This window comes from Grus americana, chromosome 24 (assembly GCF_028858705.1).
Source record: "Grus americana isolate bGruAme1 chromosome 24, bGruAme1.mat, whole genome shotgun sequence".
Lineage (NCBI taxonomy): Eukaryota > Metazoa > Chordata > Aves > Gruiformes > Gruidae > Grus > Grus americana.
The window spans coordinates 4,339,805-4,358,708 of NC_072875.1; the positions used below are offsets into that span (position 1 = coordinate 4,339,805).

Here is an 18,904-nt window from a genome sequence, read left to right on the forward strand (position 1 = left end):
GATCTAATTGTGGCTTACCAGTATCTGAAGGGGCCTACAGGAAAGATGGTCAGGGACTGTTTTTCAGGGAGTGTAGTGACAGGACAAGGGGTAATGGGTTTAAGCTGAAGGAGGGTCGATTTAGATTAGATGTTAGAAAGAAATTCTTTACTGTTAGAGTGGTGCGGCATTGGAACAGGCTGCCCAGAGAGGTTGTGGAGGCCCCATCCCTGGAAGTGTTTAAGACCAGGTTGGATGAGGCTTTGGGCAATGTGGTCTAGTGGAGGGTGTCCCTGCCCGCAGCAGGGGGGTTGGAACTAGATGATCTTTGAGGTCCCTTCCAACCCAAACCATTCTATGATTAGATGGTGCCTGTTCCAGAGTCTGCACTTCCAACATTGCCTCAAAGAATAAACACCATCTTTTTCCAAAGAGGCTGATCCGATGATATTTGTAGACAAGTGGGATGAAAATTTACCAGAAATCTCTCCATATTTTTCTTTCAGAGCACCCTTGCAGACTTGTAAGGTAGAGAATAGTTGGGGAGTGTGTGTGAATTTACGCACCTCTCCTAACCTTTCTTAGCTTGGATCGTATTTAATTATGCCAGGTTGCACTGGACTGGCTCCTAGGTTTGGTAGTGGTATGCTGTATTATAACTGTACAGACAAATATTTGTACACCTCCAGTGCCTGTGGGCATGGGAATCATGGGCCCACACCTGATCTCAAGGGTGCCAGGAGTTCTTATGCTATTAGGTCTTGATGTTAGTCATGAAGTAGGAAGGTACTTGAACGACAGCGTGCCTGGTTTGCATGGCTCTTGATTTACATACTTAGATGATGATCATCTTGCTGTCTTCCCACACAAGCCCCCTCCATCTCCTCTGGCAGTCAGGGCTTGTTTCCATGGAGCTATTTCATCCATACCTTAGGAAACCTTTTTTCTGTTCCCCTATAGATGTAATTTGAGGTTTCTATGGCAACATCTGAGGACGGAAGGCCCATGATATCTTAAGCAAGTAAGAACTGGTTCTTGGTAAGTCCCATGTGTGATTGTGTGCTCATAACACACATGATGGCAGTGTTCACTGCCCTATTGGTTATTTCAGCTTATGTTAAATATGGCAGAAAAAGCCTGAGGGGCTGCCTGACTTAAAGCTCAAACTCTGAAAGTTACAATTCAAAAAGGAAATTTGAGCAGTTAAGTTTAACTTTTGTTGTGCTGTGTACAGCTGTAAGGATGTTTGAGATAAAGAATGAATGGTGTAATGTAACTTCATTCAATGTCAGCAAATCTTCTAGAAAGATAGTAAGTCCTGTAAATCCATAAGCTTTTGTTTTTTAATATATAAAGTTGTAAAATAATATATTAAAAATTAATTATTTAAAAATAAAGTGATTGTATATCCAGAGGAAAAACTAGTTTTTCCTTTAAACTCCTGATATTTGGGGGAGGAAGGAAGTAAAATATAAATTATGCAAAGGCCAACACCAACAGCATTGTATAATTTCAGGAGAATCAGGAAGCTGAGCTCACTTGTGTTGGAAGCAGAGTAGAGATCAGGAAATGACTGTAGTTGAAATAGCAGAGTCTGATCTGGGGCTCTGCGTATGGTGGGGTTGACAGAAAAAATCTAGACTGGTTAGAAAAAGATACTAGACATTTTTTGGGGAAAACATGAATGCAGATCTTAAGCTATCTGAAACATCTCCTACAACACTCCTGTTCCCCAGCCAGCTACTTGAACTTCAATTTGAACTGACTGGAGGTGAGAAAGATATTGTATGTTTAACTACTGATCTCTTATTTGTGTCATTTAAGACAAATAGTCAAGCATAGGTGTGTCCTTCATATGCTTGCATTCTGCTGCACTTCTAGAGATGTTTTACTTGGTCTGATCAAGTTGATGAGAGGTTTTGTTGCTTGCAGTGATTTTTGGGTCACATCCTGTGACTTCAATCTTGAAGGATCCTTTGAAGAATCGTAGAGAAGGAAAAAGTGCCAAAAAGCTCTCCTAAGAAACTTAGCACTGGGTATGTACGTCAGTTCAGTGACTTGGAATTGTATTTCAGTGGTGTTAACTGAGTGGAAGATGGGAAGGCTCTGCTCATGACTCATAAATAGAGGGTAGACTGTGGTAAGTTTTGTGAGTTTGGCTGAAGTGCTGTGAGTGTCTGGAGGTGTATTATCACCTGTTGCATTAAAGAAATGCCTGAAGAAAAATGATGTGAACCTTGGAAAACATGGGCCTTGAGTCTTCTGTTAGAAAACTCTGGCTCTTTGTCTTTTTGTCACTTGCCTTTTCTTGAGTTGAAAGTGACCAATAGGGAGTATGTCCTAGTGAGGGATCAGTTTAAGATTCACGTGCATCTTTGCTACTTAGACTACTGACAGCTGTTGGCTCACCTCATGAGCTTCAGTTCACTTCTTGCTCCTGTGTTTTGTGTGTGTTTTATAAGCAGCACCTGAGTGTGAAGAAGTTTGCATATAAGCCAGATTCCTGCTGCACTCCAACTGCTAATTCTTGGGGCGGGGGGAGAAACCCCTTCAGGTATATCCCAGTTTTTACACATTCAATCAGACTGACCCTTTCTAGGGTGAAAAAGGATGTGTGGAATTAGTAGTCACTTCTGAAAAGTTGTATCTTTGTTCTCTATGGTAGACAATCTTCTTTCACATCTCTTGTTGCCTTCTGTCCCAAAAACAGTGCTGCAGAAAAATTGCTTCTTATAGGAAGCACCATTTGAGGGACAGAATCTCATCATCAGTGTGTGTTTGGAGACCTGAGACCCATCTGACAGCCACTCAGTTTCCTTCTGGTCCTTGTAGAGGTTGCTGCCTGCAGTTGCTTTCTGTGCTTGCTGAAATGCCAGAGCAAGCTGTTAATTTACTGCTGTTTCAGACAGATTAGGGCCAGTGTTATAAATGTGTAGTCAGACATAGTCTTGTTTGCTGCTTCTGGCTTTGAAACTGCTCTTAGGATAGTGGTGGGAAGGGTGGGGAAGAGAGCCATGGAAGATCCTGCCTGATTCTCATACTTTAGTGTCAGCAGGATTTCCTATGATCTGGTGATCCTCCCTACTCCATGTCCCCCCTCCCTCTTTTCTGTCCACATACAAATCCATACAGAGTGTGTCTTCCCTCCAAGACCACTGCAGCTCCCAAAGGTGATGAAATGAATCCAGTGCTGTGTTTTAGAGGTTTCCCTGATGAAGATAGTCACAGAAGACTGCCTGTGCTCTCTGCTGTTTGTTTAACCCTGTAAGTGCTGTGCTACCATGTGCATTTCATACTTGCTATTTCAAATGTATCCTCTACCGAGCATTTCACTGTTTAAACGTAGGCAATTTCAGTTCAAATGTACTAGCTACCAGAAAGGAGGAAAGTGTGAGTAGCGGATGTGCAATAGCGACTACTAAACAGGCTTGTTGATTGTAGCTTATGTTTTTTCATGTGAGGCTGTGTGGAACAATAGCAGCTTCCTTGATGTATTTGTGAAGGAAACTGCAATAAATGTGGAAGAGTTGGCTAGTGGAATTGGAGTGTCAAAGTGCTATTCAGAAAAAGGATTTCAATGTTATGTAGGTCAATTTTGTAAAACAGTGATTCTTACCAGGGGATATGCAGGTGAAATGACTTAGACATCATTGCGCATACTATAAATACTAGTCTGCAGTAGCATTGTGTTTATATGAATGTTAGATGCTCTGTTATCCTCAAAAATAAGTGGGGAGTACTTCTCGAGACACATGGAACTGGGCAGAGAAGTGTGATGGGATCTCAAGAATGTCAGTTCATACGAGCCTTTGGTTACTGCTTAAATTGATCTTCACATCTTTTAGCCCATCAGTTGCCTATTTGAGTGAAATAATGGATGTGGTATAATTTCTACTACATCTAACTTGGGTTTAGTTTTGTTCTGGATCCCTGAAGTTATTTACATGAGGGGTTAAGTATCGCTTTCTACTTTGTATAGAGACCTATGGCAAAGAATTGACAGAGGATATAGTGTAAGCAGAGACAGAGTTATGCTTAAAACGATGCTTTCAGTGGTTCCTTTTGGCCCCTGGTAAGGGAGTTCTCTTATAACAGATCTATGTTCAATGTTCGTAAATAACTTCTGGTTTGTAAAGTACGTAAGCAACACTGAATGAATAATTTGTATTATGCTTATGTTTTCTATATATTGTGTAGACAGCTGACTTACTCTTCACAGTGTTAAAAACAAAATGCAATTGTCAGCTGATTCCTAGAGGGCTGGGTAACTGCTTAAATTTTGTATTTGGTCTTAACAGTTGATGTTTGTTTGAAATGTGTTATTTCTGATTCCTTGAACTGTTCTACTTGATAACTTTGCAAAATCTGAGATGAGCACTTGCATGTAACTTTAAGAGGAAATGCCCACATCTTTCCTGGAGTGCAGCAAGAGACACTGATACATTTTGCTGGTAGTTTTTATGCTGATCCCTCTGCAGTCAGTGTGGGACCTCCACAGTCTTCCGCTAATTTGTATTGGCAGCCCCTGAGCATCACGCTTGACCAACAAACTTAAATTTGTGGCATCCAAATTCTGCACAGTGAGACAGATAAGTGTTACGTCCACTGCTGTCACAGTTAAGAACAACTCTACCTGAAATGGAGCCTGTGCTGCTCCAGTTGTGAAGAGGCCTGGAAAGCACCAGCAAGTTCCAGGCTGAGAGGGAACACTGCAAGGTTGTGCTCTGATTTGTTTTCATTTGTTTTCCCTTTCTCTTGATTCCCTTCCTAAAAGAGTGGTTTTCATAAAAGTCCTCTGAAATAATTTGTGTTTTTCCTTTGTCCTTAATTTTTTGGTGTAGGTTCACTTGAGAAAACGGCTTGTCTAAGCACCTCCTGAGAAAGTGTGTTCCTACCATGCTCACTTCAGTAAATATCTAATTCCTGCAGTTGCCTGAAGTTTTATGTGGGAAACACCAGCCAGTGGTGACATGAGATGTAGATTCCCTAATCCCAGGGCAGTGCTGACTTTTATGTTCACAAGTTTATTGCAGCTCCTCTGGAGAAGGACTGGTTTTCCTAGAGCTGAGAATCTCTATTCTTAATGCATGTGAGTTTGCTTAAGTGATCTGAGACTGACAGATGATGATTATTTTTATTTGTGTGACAGAAACCTTCTGGGTGTCTTCAGCAGATGCTGTTGAATCCTCACTTCTTGAGGGGGAGAAACTCAGCCTGCTCATCCATCTGTCTGGGCTTCTGCCTCATTATTAAGTGCTCTGTATTTTAGACTAAGTGAGCACATCATTTTCATCTGAGCTGTTAGAAGGTGTATTTTTGTGTCTCGAGCATACAACTCTTTGTGTAGGTATTTGTATACCTGATTTGTCTGACCATCTAAGTTAAGAAAAATGAAATAACCTGTCTTCACAGCACTTAATTCCACTGAGCACAAGTACCTTGTAAAAGGTGCATTAGCAATTATTCTTATTCCAAAAACCTGCTCAGTATGGGAGTACAAATTTTACTGAGAGTTGGTGAAAGTTAAGGTTATCTGGAAATCCTATTGAACTGTGACTGCAGAAACAAAGTATATGAGTACAGACAAATCACTTCCCCCCTATGCCTTAATTTTACTAGGCAAAAGCTGGTAAAAGTATTAATTACCTGTGGTGTACTGGAGATGAAAGCTTAATTTGCTATCTGCAAACTTTCCCTGGGATTCTAATGGTAATTCTGTAGAGCCTAAGCAAATGCTTGAAGCTCATGAGCTGCTTTCCAACACACTTAAACGAAAGGATAACTTAAACCCACGCTGTTGTGACTTTGGAGACAATTTCACATCTTTATGTAAAGAGCAAAGATGCAACAGGTCCAAGCTCTTAGGTCAGAGGTGAAGCTTATGATTGTTCTCTTTGGAGGCAGATTAAGTTGTAATGGAAGAGAAGGAAGATGAACAGATCCCCAGGCTCCGTCCCAAAAAGAGGGAGAGAGGTTTGCTGCTTTCTTGGTACACACTTAGTATTTAAATAGGAGGCTTTACTCTGAGAAGTCTTCAGGAATTGTATTGAGCAATTGGCAGTTGTCCTGCTGCTATTGGTACCTTTTTAACTATGGCTAATTATAAGGCCTGTTGGTTATTTTAGATCCAAATCATCCACTTAAGTTCTGTGCCTTAGATTTAATTACCAGACGTTATTCACATCAGGGACACTGATTCATCTAAAACGGGTAATTGCCAGATTCCAGTGTATTAAAGACATTTATCTCATGCTTCACTGAGCTTCCGCTTACTGGGGCTTTTTTGTTTAATCTGGGCTTTCTTATTACAACTTTATAAAGGTGTCATTGTGCAGTTTAGCCCTAGGCAAACTGATGAGGTCCAGAAAAACAACTTAAAAAAAAAATCTAATAAGTGTCATTGTTTGCTCATATCTAATACTGGTTGGTTGGGAGGAAGTGGGAGTAAAATTGCACGCAGGCAAGAATGAATGGCAGATATATTTACAAGTAACGAAGAGATTCTGTGAGGAACTAAGTATTCATTCCTGCAGAAGTTACTGACTCAGATGCTGAGTCTGGGCTGAATAATTTTGTAACTTAAGAGGTAGAACTTTGGAAACTAAATTCATGGTTCAAGGACTTAATCTCTGCTTGATTTCCAGTTCTGATCTGAATGTAGTGACGTTGTTTGTTAGAATTGGCTTTTCCCCCCACCCCTCACTATACAGCTGGAATTCAACGCTGAGAACAGATGTTGTTCTGCTTGTAAATTATTAGTTCAGTGTTTAAAATGTACTGCATAGCCTTATGTAGAAATTAAAAACAAGCAACAAAATCACAAAACCAAACAAACTTTTAAAGACAAATAGTTGAAATAAGAAATGTCTCTGACACTTTCCACACATGCATCCACACACCTTCCCTGTGTCCTCTATCACTCGTACTTTTTATACACACTTCTAAAATTAGCAGCGGTTAATATTTTAACATCCAGGAACGGTCTGCTCTGAGAAAGGAGCTCTTGAGTTCTAAATCCGCTAGATGGGGCAAAATGGGAGATGCAGACACTTTTGAAAGATTCAGTTAAAGCGATTAGCCAAAGATTATTTAGCTAGTCTGTAGCAGATACTGAAGTTAAAGGCTGAAGTCCTGATGTGCTTGCCTTTGTTGTAGTAATTGTTCTCACATTTTACAACAGACTTATCTTTTCTTACTTGCTTAGGAGCACTATGAAAGAAAGAGCAACTTTACCCCTAAAAGGTAGTGAGGGAAGAGGATAAAATCTGGAACTGAATCTTTCCTGGTGTAATTTCAATCCCTGGTATAAATAAAAGTTGAAGACTTATACCAGGGATTAATTTGTTCTTCAGCAAATGCCATGTACCATGTCTTGCATGCCTGATTAGGAAAACGTAGCTACACCCAACTAGGTCCTTCAGCTTTTCTCTAGAATGTCTGCCCAGGAAGAGGCTTTTTTCTGAAGATTTTCTTGGAAATAACCCTCTGAACCAGAAAGGAAAAACAAAGGTCCCAGCCTGAGCTGGGATACTTGGCTGACTGGATCTCTTCCTCCAATGCCCTTTGGGTCCTTGATCTGCTAGTCCCTGCTCATAACCACTTTTCCTTTATAAGTGTATCTGACGTAACTTCAGAACATCTTGTACTCTGAAGTAAGAACCATGTGAAAATCCTTAGTTTCTGTATGAAATTGAGACCTCTGATATGGAAGAACATAAGATGAGCAACTGGAATGTTGGAAGAAAAATATTTTAGCTTAAGAAGAAACTCTAGTGCTGAGGAGCTCAAATGCAGTTCCCAAAGTGAGTGAATGCAAACAATATGTAATTAGAGTTCCCAGCTCTAATTAGAGAAAGAGACATTCTGTGGCTTATGGCTGATGTGTCTGCCTTGTCTTAAGACTCTGCTGCACCCTAGGGCTTTCTGCTACTGTCCAGTGAACTGGTTGACAGATTTCTTGGGGTTAAAGAGATGGTTTTGGGGATGGCTTATGAATTTATGGGCTCTTCACAAGAGTAACGCTGTTAGGTGTGAAAGTGTCTGGCAACATTTAGTGGCAGCTAATGATTTCAAACACTTGCAAGGTTGTGTTTAATTCCTGTGTACCTGTATATAACAGTGTCTTAGAGGCAAGGAACCATTTGAAAATTAAACTCCTGCCGACTGTACGTACAAGTTAGCTGTTAAACTGCCTGCAGCTTCTCAGCCACTAGAGAGCAGCAGGGTCCTGTTGGTAAAGGTCCCCTAGGAGCTGTTTGGTTTCTGCCATGCTTGGTCTTCAGAGAATCTGTGGGGCTGTGGGCTTCGGAAGGCAGGAATAGTAGCCCGGACCAAGTGTAAAATGCATCTCACTGTGGGAATTCATGACACATCTAAGAAACCTCAGGCTCCACTTAAATCACAGTTAGGATGGTGAGACACTTGTGAATTTAAGATGCTGTCTTTCCTAAAATTTAATGAAGTGACAAATAAAAGCCCCATTTAGTTGGATGAAGGAGAAAGTGTGTAGCCCCTGTACCAAGTAGCTTGTATCTTTTGGTGCTGTTATGTGTAGCTAATTTTGATTTTTTTTTAGGCTGTTTTTCTTCTCTTCTCAGTAGCATCCCATTGCTGCCATATTGGCCCTCAGTTTAAGAAGGACTTTGAACATAAATTTGTGTCCTTGCATTTTGAAATCCACCTGTGACTGGAGATTATAGTAAGCATCTAGCAGTGATTATGAAATTTGGTAGGAGCTGTAAACAAAAAGCAGAAACAAGCAGTAGAGGGTGCATTATTAAAGTAGGCAGTGTTAAGCTTAATTTGAGAATATTTTCCTGTGTCTCAACTTCTGAGTTATAGTTCACGTGTGGTACAAATTTGCATCACACATAATAAATAATATAACTGGAGATGTTAACTGGAAGTTAAAGCTCAGCAAATAGTAGTGGCACCCCCTGCCCAAACCTCATAAAGAAAAAGAGACAGTAAGATTGTTATACTTATGAATTATTAATCTTCAGCAAAACAGATTTTCTAGTTCACAAGCAGTTGGATTCCAATGCATGCTTCAGCTTTGATCAGGAAGGAGAAATAGAAACTAATTTTTCTATTCACCACTGTGAGATGGATGCTTGTTTTGTACTGCAGTTTTTCTTGTTGGTTGCAGGATGTCACCAGGAATGTGGAATTTTCAGCTCCTGTAGCTCAGATAACCTCTAAGTCTCCTGGACTGTACATTTTGACTGTCTTTTGAAGATCACCATGTGACTTATGTGCTTTCTTAAATTAAACTTACACAGTTCTAACACAGCAGGCAGCTATCTTAATCTCAATTTTATCTGCAAGGAAATTGAGGCAAAATGTGAAATGGCTTTGTCTAAAGGAAAAAAAGAGAAAAGTAGGATTGTATCCCAGGAAGCCTGATATCTTGTCTCAGCAACAATCTAGCTCATACCTAATCTCCCTGGCTTTAAGGACAAATAAAGCCTTTTTGCTTACAGAAGACTGTTATCCTGGTTGCAATCCTGTGAGAATTGGTGAGACACTATTTGCAGGGTAGAAAAGGTGAGGTGTGGTGCAAAGCCTTCCCTTTGTGATTGCAGATAAATCCTCTTGGTGCTACTCAACTCTAAAATGCTTGCTGGGTAAAAATCTTGGTATATAAAAATAGGAATTATGATTGTTCAACATTACTTAAACACGCAAACAGCTGAAGTAGTGTCACCTGTTTGCTTCTGTTGCTACTTTTAATATTAAGGCAAACAAAGGAATGAAAACTTCTTGTGGTTTATGGTCATTACTGGTGTTTGTAGCTCTGGGGATAGATGAAATAGATAGAGCACAGTCTGGGCATTGTTAGTGTAAGCTTACCCCAAAGCACTTGACTCTGACCTTGACTGAGTGCCTCTGCAGAGTTTGACCTTGCTTTCCCCAAGAGTCTCACGAAAGCATAATAATGGTAATTTGGAGGGAAAATATGGGAAGCAGATTTCTGGCAATTGTGATATAACTTGATGCTTCTAAGGTATTTCATGAAAAGATGACCATTAGACTGATGATCCTCAGCAACTGTTTGGAACGAGGTCAGTGAGAGACTCTGTGGCACTTGAAGTTGTGTGTGTATATTTAGCTTATTTACAACCTATATTAGCAGTGTAGCCTAGTCTGTTGCAGCAAAGGCATCATCAAGCTTAGCAAATGAAAATGTAGTAACGGACTGCTACTGGGAAGGTGTAACTAGGAGGGTGGTGTCTGTCATGTTTGGGCAATAGCTGTAATGACTGTTTCTAAGATATACAGGATCTGCTACATTCCTTAGTGTATTGCGGAGGCATTTATCAGTTGTTTCACAGCTGTACATGCATACTCAGGTACAACTTATGCCTAAAGGGCATATTCAGTGCATTCTGTTTATACACCACAAATGTGGCACATACACTGTGACACTGCATGTGACAGTGCTTTGTGATCTCAATGTATAGAACTCTTCCATACTCAGTTACTGTAATCTGTACCTACTGATGCTGCAGATACGGTACACGTACTGTCTTGTGTGCTCTGTGATGCAAATGAGAAACATGGGTATGAATGTTATAGTCTCTACATATTTCGTGCATCAAACGTGTTTATGGTATGTAATACACATCAATGGAGAGAGATTTGGGTCTGTATCATATGATATGTTGAATATGTGCTGGAGGGGAAGAAATGGACTTGGCTGGCTTCATTTCTATAATAGCAAGTGCAGGATTGTAAGTGTGAATGGCAAAGCCAGCTGGAGGAGACATTTTTCAACTGTCTGTGAAGTATTTTCCAAATAGCTCTCCTTCAGACATTGTGAAGAAAACTGACAGTTGTCCTCAGGCATTTGTCTAATTGAAGGAATGGGCTGTATTAGGCTTGCTGCTGCAGGTGTGGATAGTTGAGGTGATGGACAGGAATGGTATTTATAAAGCAATTTCTATATGTGCTTGTTATAAAATGAGTTTACAGATTATAGGAGAGAACCTTTTCTGTCCTATCATTTTAGTGGCTCTTGGGAGTTCAGAACTAGTTTTGGTGGCTTCCATTTGGGCTTGTGCAGAGTAAGACTCAAGAAAATAGTCTTCTAACAGGCATTTTTTCCACAGTATTTTTGTAGGACAAAGAAATGTTCTGCCTCTTCCTATTCTGTGAAGAAAAAATGAGGGAGATGACAGTTGTCTCGGGATTGGTTTTAGTTGTCCTAAATATAAGACAGAAAACAGAAATACTTAGACTATGCCACTTCCAACCATGCTGTTGGTACAAAATAATGATCTACAGGTAACACTATAATTTATTCTGTTTAGACTCAGTTTTAGATTCCTCTATTTCCTATATCAGGCATGCGAACAGCATGCAAGTCATGAGCTGGGAACCACTGCGCTTAGCCAGATACACATTTTAATTGGAGTCAGGCCATTCTAAAAGGACAATACAGTACTTGCTAAAGCATTTAGTGTTTTTCTTTCTGAGCTAAAACAAAGGCCCAGGTGGGAAAGAGGTCTACGTAACCCCTTCTTACAGGAATGGCATAGCATGTAATGTAGGAGTTTGAATTTTAAGTTTCTTGAGTTCTTCTGATTAAAGCTGTCCTTTTCCACAGTGTTTTTTGTACAAGTAATTGGTTGCATCTTCACTGAATGAGAAGAAAAATGACTGATTTTGTGGCAGTCTCAATCACTCCACTGTAGGGTATTCTGACAAAACTTTGTTCCTTTTTTAATTTTGTTTGGAATTTTTTTGTTTTGTCCAGGCACAGAATGGAAGCAAATACCAAAACCTTGCTGCTGTTGTGTTTTGGCTTGACCTAGTTCTTACTAAAACAGAGGGTTTTTTTTTTTTTCCTCTTTTCAACTAGTAACACCTTGTACTTTGTGGTCTGTGCTTGCTTGATCAGAGGGACTCTTTATTGTTGGAAGTTTCTTCATGCTTTCATGCAGATATTGTGCTTTTCAGAATGGTCTGCTGGGTGCTGATTTTCAGTATTGGAGGAAAGGGGCTGTTTCAGTCTAAAACCAATGAGTGGTAAAAATTCCAAGCGTTGTGCTGGGACTTAAGCCACTTGCCTAACTTTTGGTGGCTAAACTGAAGAGGGGAAAGAGTTAAGTTCTTACTTAAGCAAAATGTTTGGAGGTTTTTTTAGAGGGTGAGTGTTTACATTGCAATATCCAGGTGAATACGTATGTGTAAACCTGGGAGAACACTTACCCTGCTTAGCTGTATGTGTTTGTTCACCCCTGCTTTCAGTCTAACTTGTTGCTTGTGTATTGGCTGAGCTGCTCACAAATGCTACAAGGCCTAATTACTGCTATGCTGAACACTTGTTAGGGTGTGATTTGGATTCCAGCTCTCTGGTGCTTCTTGCATGTGGTTTAGCAGAAGGCAGCAAGGATTTATTTTAATGGTAATTTTGCTGCTCTTGGGGCAAATAAAACTTAGGCATATTCAAATTTTTTCCATGAGAACTGTGAGTTTGTCACACCTGTGAGGATAGTGGGTTTTATCTTTCCAAATAGTTGAGTGAAGTTTTTCAATGTGCTTGGGGTCCGTGAGCTGGTGTGCATGTTTCTGTGTGCATTTCTGGGTTAAATACAGCAAACTTGACTGACCTGAGCTAGTGAAGCAGGTGTTTTAGCTGGCTAGGGAAGAATGTACTGTACAGAGACCTTTTGTACTTACAGACTTGTTCTCCTGTGGTTAATGGTGTGTGCTGTGAGCAGTGACCTGTTAGATAAGTGCTGTACAGGTAGAGGAATTTCAAGGAATTTGGACAGAGTCCCCTTGCTTCTTTCCTATATGATGTATGCAGTGCAAACCAAATGCCAAGCTCCTATGGAAATCCATTCTAATGGGTCGCCTTGTGTTTTGTGAGGGAAGGAATTTAATTGATCTACCCTAGATCCTCTCCATTAGATTTATGACAAGAGATGAGTTTCCCTTTTGGATGCTCAAGTGAGAGGTCTTGACAGTGCCAAATAATTCACTTCAGTTCCAAATCGCAAAGAAAACTCAAACTGAGAAAAAGGCCCTGGAACCTTTGCCCTGTTACCATCTTCTGATGGCTTATTATTGCAAAGTCATGACACTGATTTAATTTGTTTTGCTTGCTATATTTGGCGCAACTGTCTCCTTTAATTTGGAGGAAGAGCACTACCTAAAGATATTAACTGTGAAAGTATTGTCCTAATGCTGAAAAAGTGTTATGCGCTGTGCTATTTGAATCGTGTTTGACAATTTCTGGAATTCTGGATGATATCTGGAGAATCTAGGGTATGTTACTGTACATGAGGCCAAAATTTAAATGTCTAGTGATGTGTGGTACTCTGTTAGTAAGAATTCAGATTGAAGTCTTTAATGGTTATTGCTGACATGAGAATTACTACTTCTGGAAGGGAAGGCACAAATAGATACAGCTTAACTGCTAAGCAGAAAGCCCTGTTGGAATTAACCTTTTCAGCCTCTTCAAGTGTTGTTAAATGGCCAGCAGCTAATATGTAATACAATGTATATTCTGTGAGTTGTTTGTTTCCGGTAGGAGATACTGGATACAATGTGGCTAAGCCTATTGTAACCCCTTTCTGTCCCATGTTACTACCCATGTTATTGTTGATTGATGACAATGTTGTGATTCTGGTAGGAGTTGAGAGTTACTACTAGTTTTTGGATCAGGTAACCTTCTGTAAGGCACTTAGCACATATGTGGGCTGTGCTTTGCACTGTGAGTACAAGTATGTATACACCTGTATTTTAAGAGGCCAATTATTATTGGCCAAAATGATAGACACGCTAAAGTCATGTGCAGTTTATGCAATTTATCCAAAGGCTGATTTCTCACTGACTGGAGACTTGATGGAAAGCACTTCTATTATTTTTTGTCAAAGTATAATGAAAACTGTTCTGTTCTTTAGTCAGGTGGCATGGAAGGGACATCCTGAGTCCTTTCGTGAAAAATGCATTTCTGTTCCTTCACAGCATGGCGCTTTTGGGAGATGAAGGGAGGAGGCACTGAAACAGTGTTTAACCCAGATAATCAGGATTTGTGATCATTAAACAATGTGCAAGACTGCTTTAATTGGACCGCTTGTGGAAGAGATTGTGGCAAGTTCTGAGTGAATGTTGTACTGAACGGGAAGAATTGGGGAATGCGCAGGCCACAGGAGTGGTTCCATCTCGGTTTGTAATACGCTGAGGTATCCAGCCTCTTGCTGGTATTTCTCACTCTGCAGCCTGTGAAATTTGTGTCATCTGCCTTGTAACATAGTCCTTGGGTTTCAGAGAACAACACATGCAGGTATCCGGTATCACGTATCCAAAATAAATTTGACTGTGTATGTTCAAATGATAGCAACTGCTGGTTGGTAGTGTGTGATTTAAAGGGACAGATCTGTAGGGCACGAAAGTAAGAATGGTTAGCCATTACATGCTCCTTGCATGTATCCACAAGTTGTCATATGTCAAATAGTAATAGGCCTCGTTCTAATTTAATATGCAAAGATGACAGGATGGCTGAAGTCCTAGTGCAAGGAAGTGTTCCAGTTCCAAAGATAACGTGACTATTCTTGCAGAAAACTGTTGGAATGCAAAAGTAAATGCAGATAAATATATTTTTCATTTAAACTCAACTTTCACAGAAAAAAGAAACACAGAAGTTTTGGAATTTGAAAATCAGAGTTTTGACCTAGCAGGAGTTGCTCTGTTGTAGGCATGGCAGGTTTCTCATGCAGAAGCTGCCGCTAAACCTGCTGTTGAACTGTATGACAAGGGGAGTTGGAATGGTAAGACAGGGCTTGAATTTTTCCAAGTCTGTAAGTGCAATAGTCTCCCCGCCTGAACTGACAGCTTCTGTAGCCAGGTATTGTGCATTTGAGTGACTTGGTTAATCTTCTAAGTTGTATGTATTTCCTGTAGTTAAAAATAACTGGACTTAACTGATAAATTAATAAATAATTTAATTTAAATTAATAAATAAATTAATAAAACCAGTGTACTTTCAGTGCTGTCTCCTACTCTGTAATCATCTACCAGGGATGACATTTTACTGTCCCTTAAACACATGGGAAAGCTATTATGGAAAGGACTGCTGAAGAATCTGGGCTGGCGTTCATGTTCATTCAGGGAAGGGATTCTTAGTTTTTTGGAGGTCTCTTCTTTCCTCTCTGCTTAATTCTGAAGTCCTCTTCTGAGGACACAGGAAACCCCAGAATGTTTGAGTAGAAGATAGGCAGAGCAGGTTGTTGATCAATCTGAAGCATTGACAACCATTTGCTTTTCTAATGAATCCGTCATTAGGTGGATCATTAAACTGCAGGAGTAAAGTAAACTGTAAACTACAGTTTAATCCTCATTAAACAAGGATCTAGCAACACACAGGCTGTCATGAAAGCAGTCAAGTTGTGCAGTTGTGATTTGTACAGAAATAGTGCTTGATCATGGCTGGTATTTTTCACTTTGTGGGTTGGGTATTGGAGCTGTGTCTCTTACTACATAGCTTCTCTTTTTTTCTAGGAGCATGAGACAGGTGGGCAGCATCCTTCCCCAAAATAAAAATGCACTGAGAATGTTGGAGTGCAAATAAGTGTTGCTTACTAATCAGTGAAGTACTTGGAATTAAAGGGATAGTCCCTATCCATGTGTACCCTGTCCTAAGTGTAAGGATTCTCATGGCACAACCTGAGAGAATTATTTTCAGTTTTGCGGCTGTGAAGGGAGTGGGAAAGGATCCCCTGTATTGCTGAACTGAATTCCACTAGTGTTCGAGGCTGAGGGTGAAGAAATTGTACTGGCATAGCCATAGCAACAAAAAACAGACTTGTGAAAGGGCCAGTTTTTCCTTGCCAAAGAAAGTCATTATGAAATGCTACTATTGCCTAGAGCAATGTAGTATGTGTCTCTTAATTGGATAACATCTGTGGGCCTTTTGAGGGTTTGCAGTGTCCACTGTGCAATTTATTACTTAAAGCATGCAAAAGTGCAAGCTCTGACCCTTATTTGCACTTGTGCAATTAAATGAGAATCTTGTGTAGTTGATGAAAGGTTCCACAGGACATCAAGCTCGTTAATAAATGGAGCAAAACTTCTTTGGACTCCAAAGGGTTACTAATTCCTTCCCCCAAAGTTGCACATACTCCCTCTTGGTTAAAATTTAGGAATGATATTGTGGGGTTTTGATTGCCAGATGACATGGGAAGAAGATGAAAGTTAGCCTTTTGTTTCTTGGACTTGAAAAAAAACTGCTTTATATGACTCTTTTTAAGTAGGTGTTTGCAGAAGGCATTCTGATTCTGTGGGTGCACCTGATGCATAGATACCAATGAGACAGGAGCTCCAGAATTTGATTTGAAGACTTGTTCAAGATGTTAATTTACAGGGTGAGCAGAGCAAAAAGGGCAGTACAGCAAAGTAGAATATAGTAATTGAGGATTTAAAAACCATATTATTGAAGTCTTGTTTCTTTCCCCCTTGTTCCTGCTGTTATAAATATTCCTCTTTTGACATGTTTAGTTATCTGTGTCCTAGGTGGCAGGTTTTGATGTTCAAAGTTCTTGTGAAGTTTATTTTTAAACAAAGCTGAGGCAGTCCATGCAAGAAAACTATTTTGATTTAGGTTGACAAATTGAACAATGAAAACTAAAGCTGTGTCAGGCTGATTTTTAGAGATTTTTTTCTGACAGTACACTTAAAATTCCATAGCTGAATAGTAGTCACTCCCTTAAAGAATGTAAGCTCTATGTCACTTTTCCACCTGAAAATACAGCTTTGTTCAGGAGCATTCAGTGAAACTCAGGGGATCTTGATGCAGAATGTGTCACACTGTTTCCCCTGATTTAGTTTCATTACCAGAATTTTGCAAGGCTTGTCCTGAGGCTGCTAATCCTCCCAGTGCTTGATCCTTTTTAGAGCTTCCTTAGTGTATTAAATGCCTGTGAATCTTCCAGGTAGTAGGTGTCTTTCTCCTGGCCTAAAATCTGTACTGCATGTCTAATTGTCTTTATGTGGTGTCTTTGTTGGTTCCTGGACCTGAGACCATCCATCATCCACTGTCATTTTGGAAGCAGCATTGCCCTCCAAGAACTCTTTTATCAGTTTTCACTCATGTGATTCTAAGCCAAAAATCCAAACGCCCTCCCAGTTCTGGTGCCATTTGCTGCTACTGCCTTTTTAGCTATCCCTCAGTCCATCTCCTTCTCTGCCTTCTCTGTGAGCTGTCAAAAGGGCCATAAAAAACCTAGTTGTGAAAGAAGGCTGAAAGTCCAAGTTTGCTTGCAGTTTCCCTCTACGGGGTGGGCTGTCTGTGCAGGAGGTGGGACAAGGGGAAAGCTTGTCCAATTGGCTTCTACAGCAGGCTGTTATCCCTTCTCACCCTCTTTCATTCAGTTGATTTGTAGCAGCAGTGTATTTGGTAATATAAACCCTGTCTCTCGGGATTAAGGGTGCAGTTATGCTTGCAACAGCTGCCTGCGTATGTCTTACCCGCTACAGAAAAAGAACATGCTGCTCCTCCTACTTTCTCCTGATTTTATCTGGTATTGTTGCTTCCTTCCCTCTCTTTCTCTTTCTGACCTCCTCGCAGCTCCACGTCGCTCCACTCCATGCTTGCTTCGTCTCTTGAGAAGACCACAGCTGAGTTTCCTAGCACAGCCCCAGGAGACTTTCTTTCCTGAACCAGCGTTAGGCAAAGAGGACAGAAGGCAAAAGGGGGTTTGTGTGGAAGCCAAAAGTGAGCCAAGCTGTTGCTGGCAACCCTTGTCTTGATGTTAAACCTACTGCTTTGAGAGAGACCAGGCAGGGGAGGGATCTTGTTTTGTAGAGAGGAGGAGGAGGAGGAGGAGGAAAGAAACTTGAAACTCGCTTCCTTTGTGGCATGTCTGTGTCCTGAACATCTCCTCCCTACCCCACTGTTTGTTAAATGAAAGCACGTGAAGAACACGAGGTTTCCTTCTTGAGAGGGAGGGCAGTACTGGACTGAGGGAGGAGGAAGGCAAGCTGTGGTTTTGTGGTGTCATTTACACAGAGATCAGAGCCTAGTGTGCCTGGGGGTGGGAGCAGAAAGAGAAAGGGCATCTGATGCCAGCTGCCAATATGACAGAAACCCTGCAGCTCCCAGCACTGCAAGTCCCAGAGCAGCAGGTGGTGGAGGGTGACCGTGCCTGGTCCAGTTCGTCCACCCCAACCCTGCGCAGGAAGCGCTTCAAGATGAGGCGGATGAAGAATGTGCAGGAGCAGAGCCTGGAGGCCAGCAAGTATCAGGATTCTCCTTCCTCCAGCAAGGAATACCTGCAGCTCCCATCTATTGAAATCACCCCCTCCAGTGATGAGGATACTCCATGGTCCAACTGCTCCACACCTAGTGCCTCCCCACGGCGCAAGCGCTTCCTCCTACGGAAGTGGCTGCGTGTGAGAGAGAAGAAGGAATACAGTGAGAGCAGGTATGTTTTTGGCCACTTTGCCTTCTCTGCTTCCAAGAATAGCCTGTCCACAATAGGTAGGTAGGGTCTGTTGTTCCCCAAGAAATCTTGGCGTGCTTCTCCCTGGGACTTTGTCCTCACCTGTTGGCTGGAATGGGTGACGTGGTTGGACTTGCTGATGCCAGACCAAATGGCCTAATCCTTATGTGCAAACAGCAGGCATGTTAGAAACAGCAGTGCTAGGATCTGTCCTTGCTCACGGTCCTCTGCATACCTTCTGCAGGTAATATGGAGCCAGCAAAAAGAACTTGCTTTGAAGTGGGGGGGCTGTCCTGAAAGAATGGGTTATAAGACTTCATTCAGATGTCCTGAAGAGACCCTTGACAGAGAGAGGAGGGGATCTCTCTGCTGGGATTACCAGGGCAGGGAGTTAATGATACCAAACCTTTGTCAGTGTTTTTTTGGGTGATATTCATTCTTACTGCTGAGACCTTCTCCAAAATCCTTTGTTTAGT

The 18,904-nt window shown here is 41.0% G+C and overlaps 1 protein-coding gene across 13 annotated transcripts in view; it reads left to right on the plus strand.

The window, feature by feature from the left end:
• GRAMD1B (GRAM domain containing 1B) overlaps positions 1 to 18,904 on the plus strand; it is a 138,846-nt gene that overhangs the window by 18,576 nt on the left and 101,366 nt on the right. For 4 of the 13 annotated variants that reach the window (XR_008574105.1, XR_008574104.1, XR_008574106.1 and 1 more), the window contains exon 1: positions 17,411 to 18,410. The exons of 1 other annotated variant lie outside the window; for it this stretch is intronic. Coding sequence is in view for 8 of the 12 variants with exons in the window: in XM_054803390.1 (XP_054659365.1) it covers positions 18,049 to 18,410 (362 nt within the window). In the remaining 4 variants the exon portion in view is untranslated. Of the gene's footprint in view, positions 1 to 1,545; positions 1,751 to 17,410; positions 18,411 to 18,904 lie in introns of those variants that run through there. 8 more of the 13 variants (XM_054803378.1, XM_054803376.1, XM_054803381.1 and 5 more) reach the window with 5 other exon arrangements.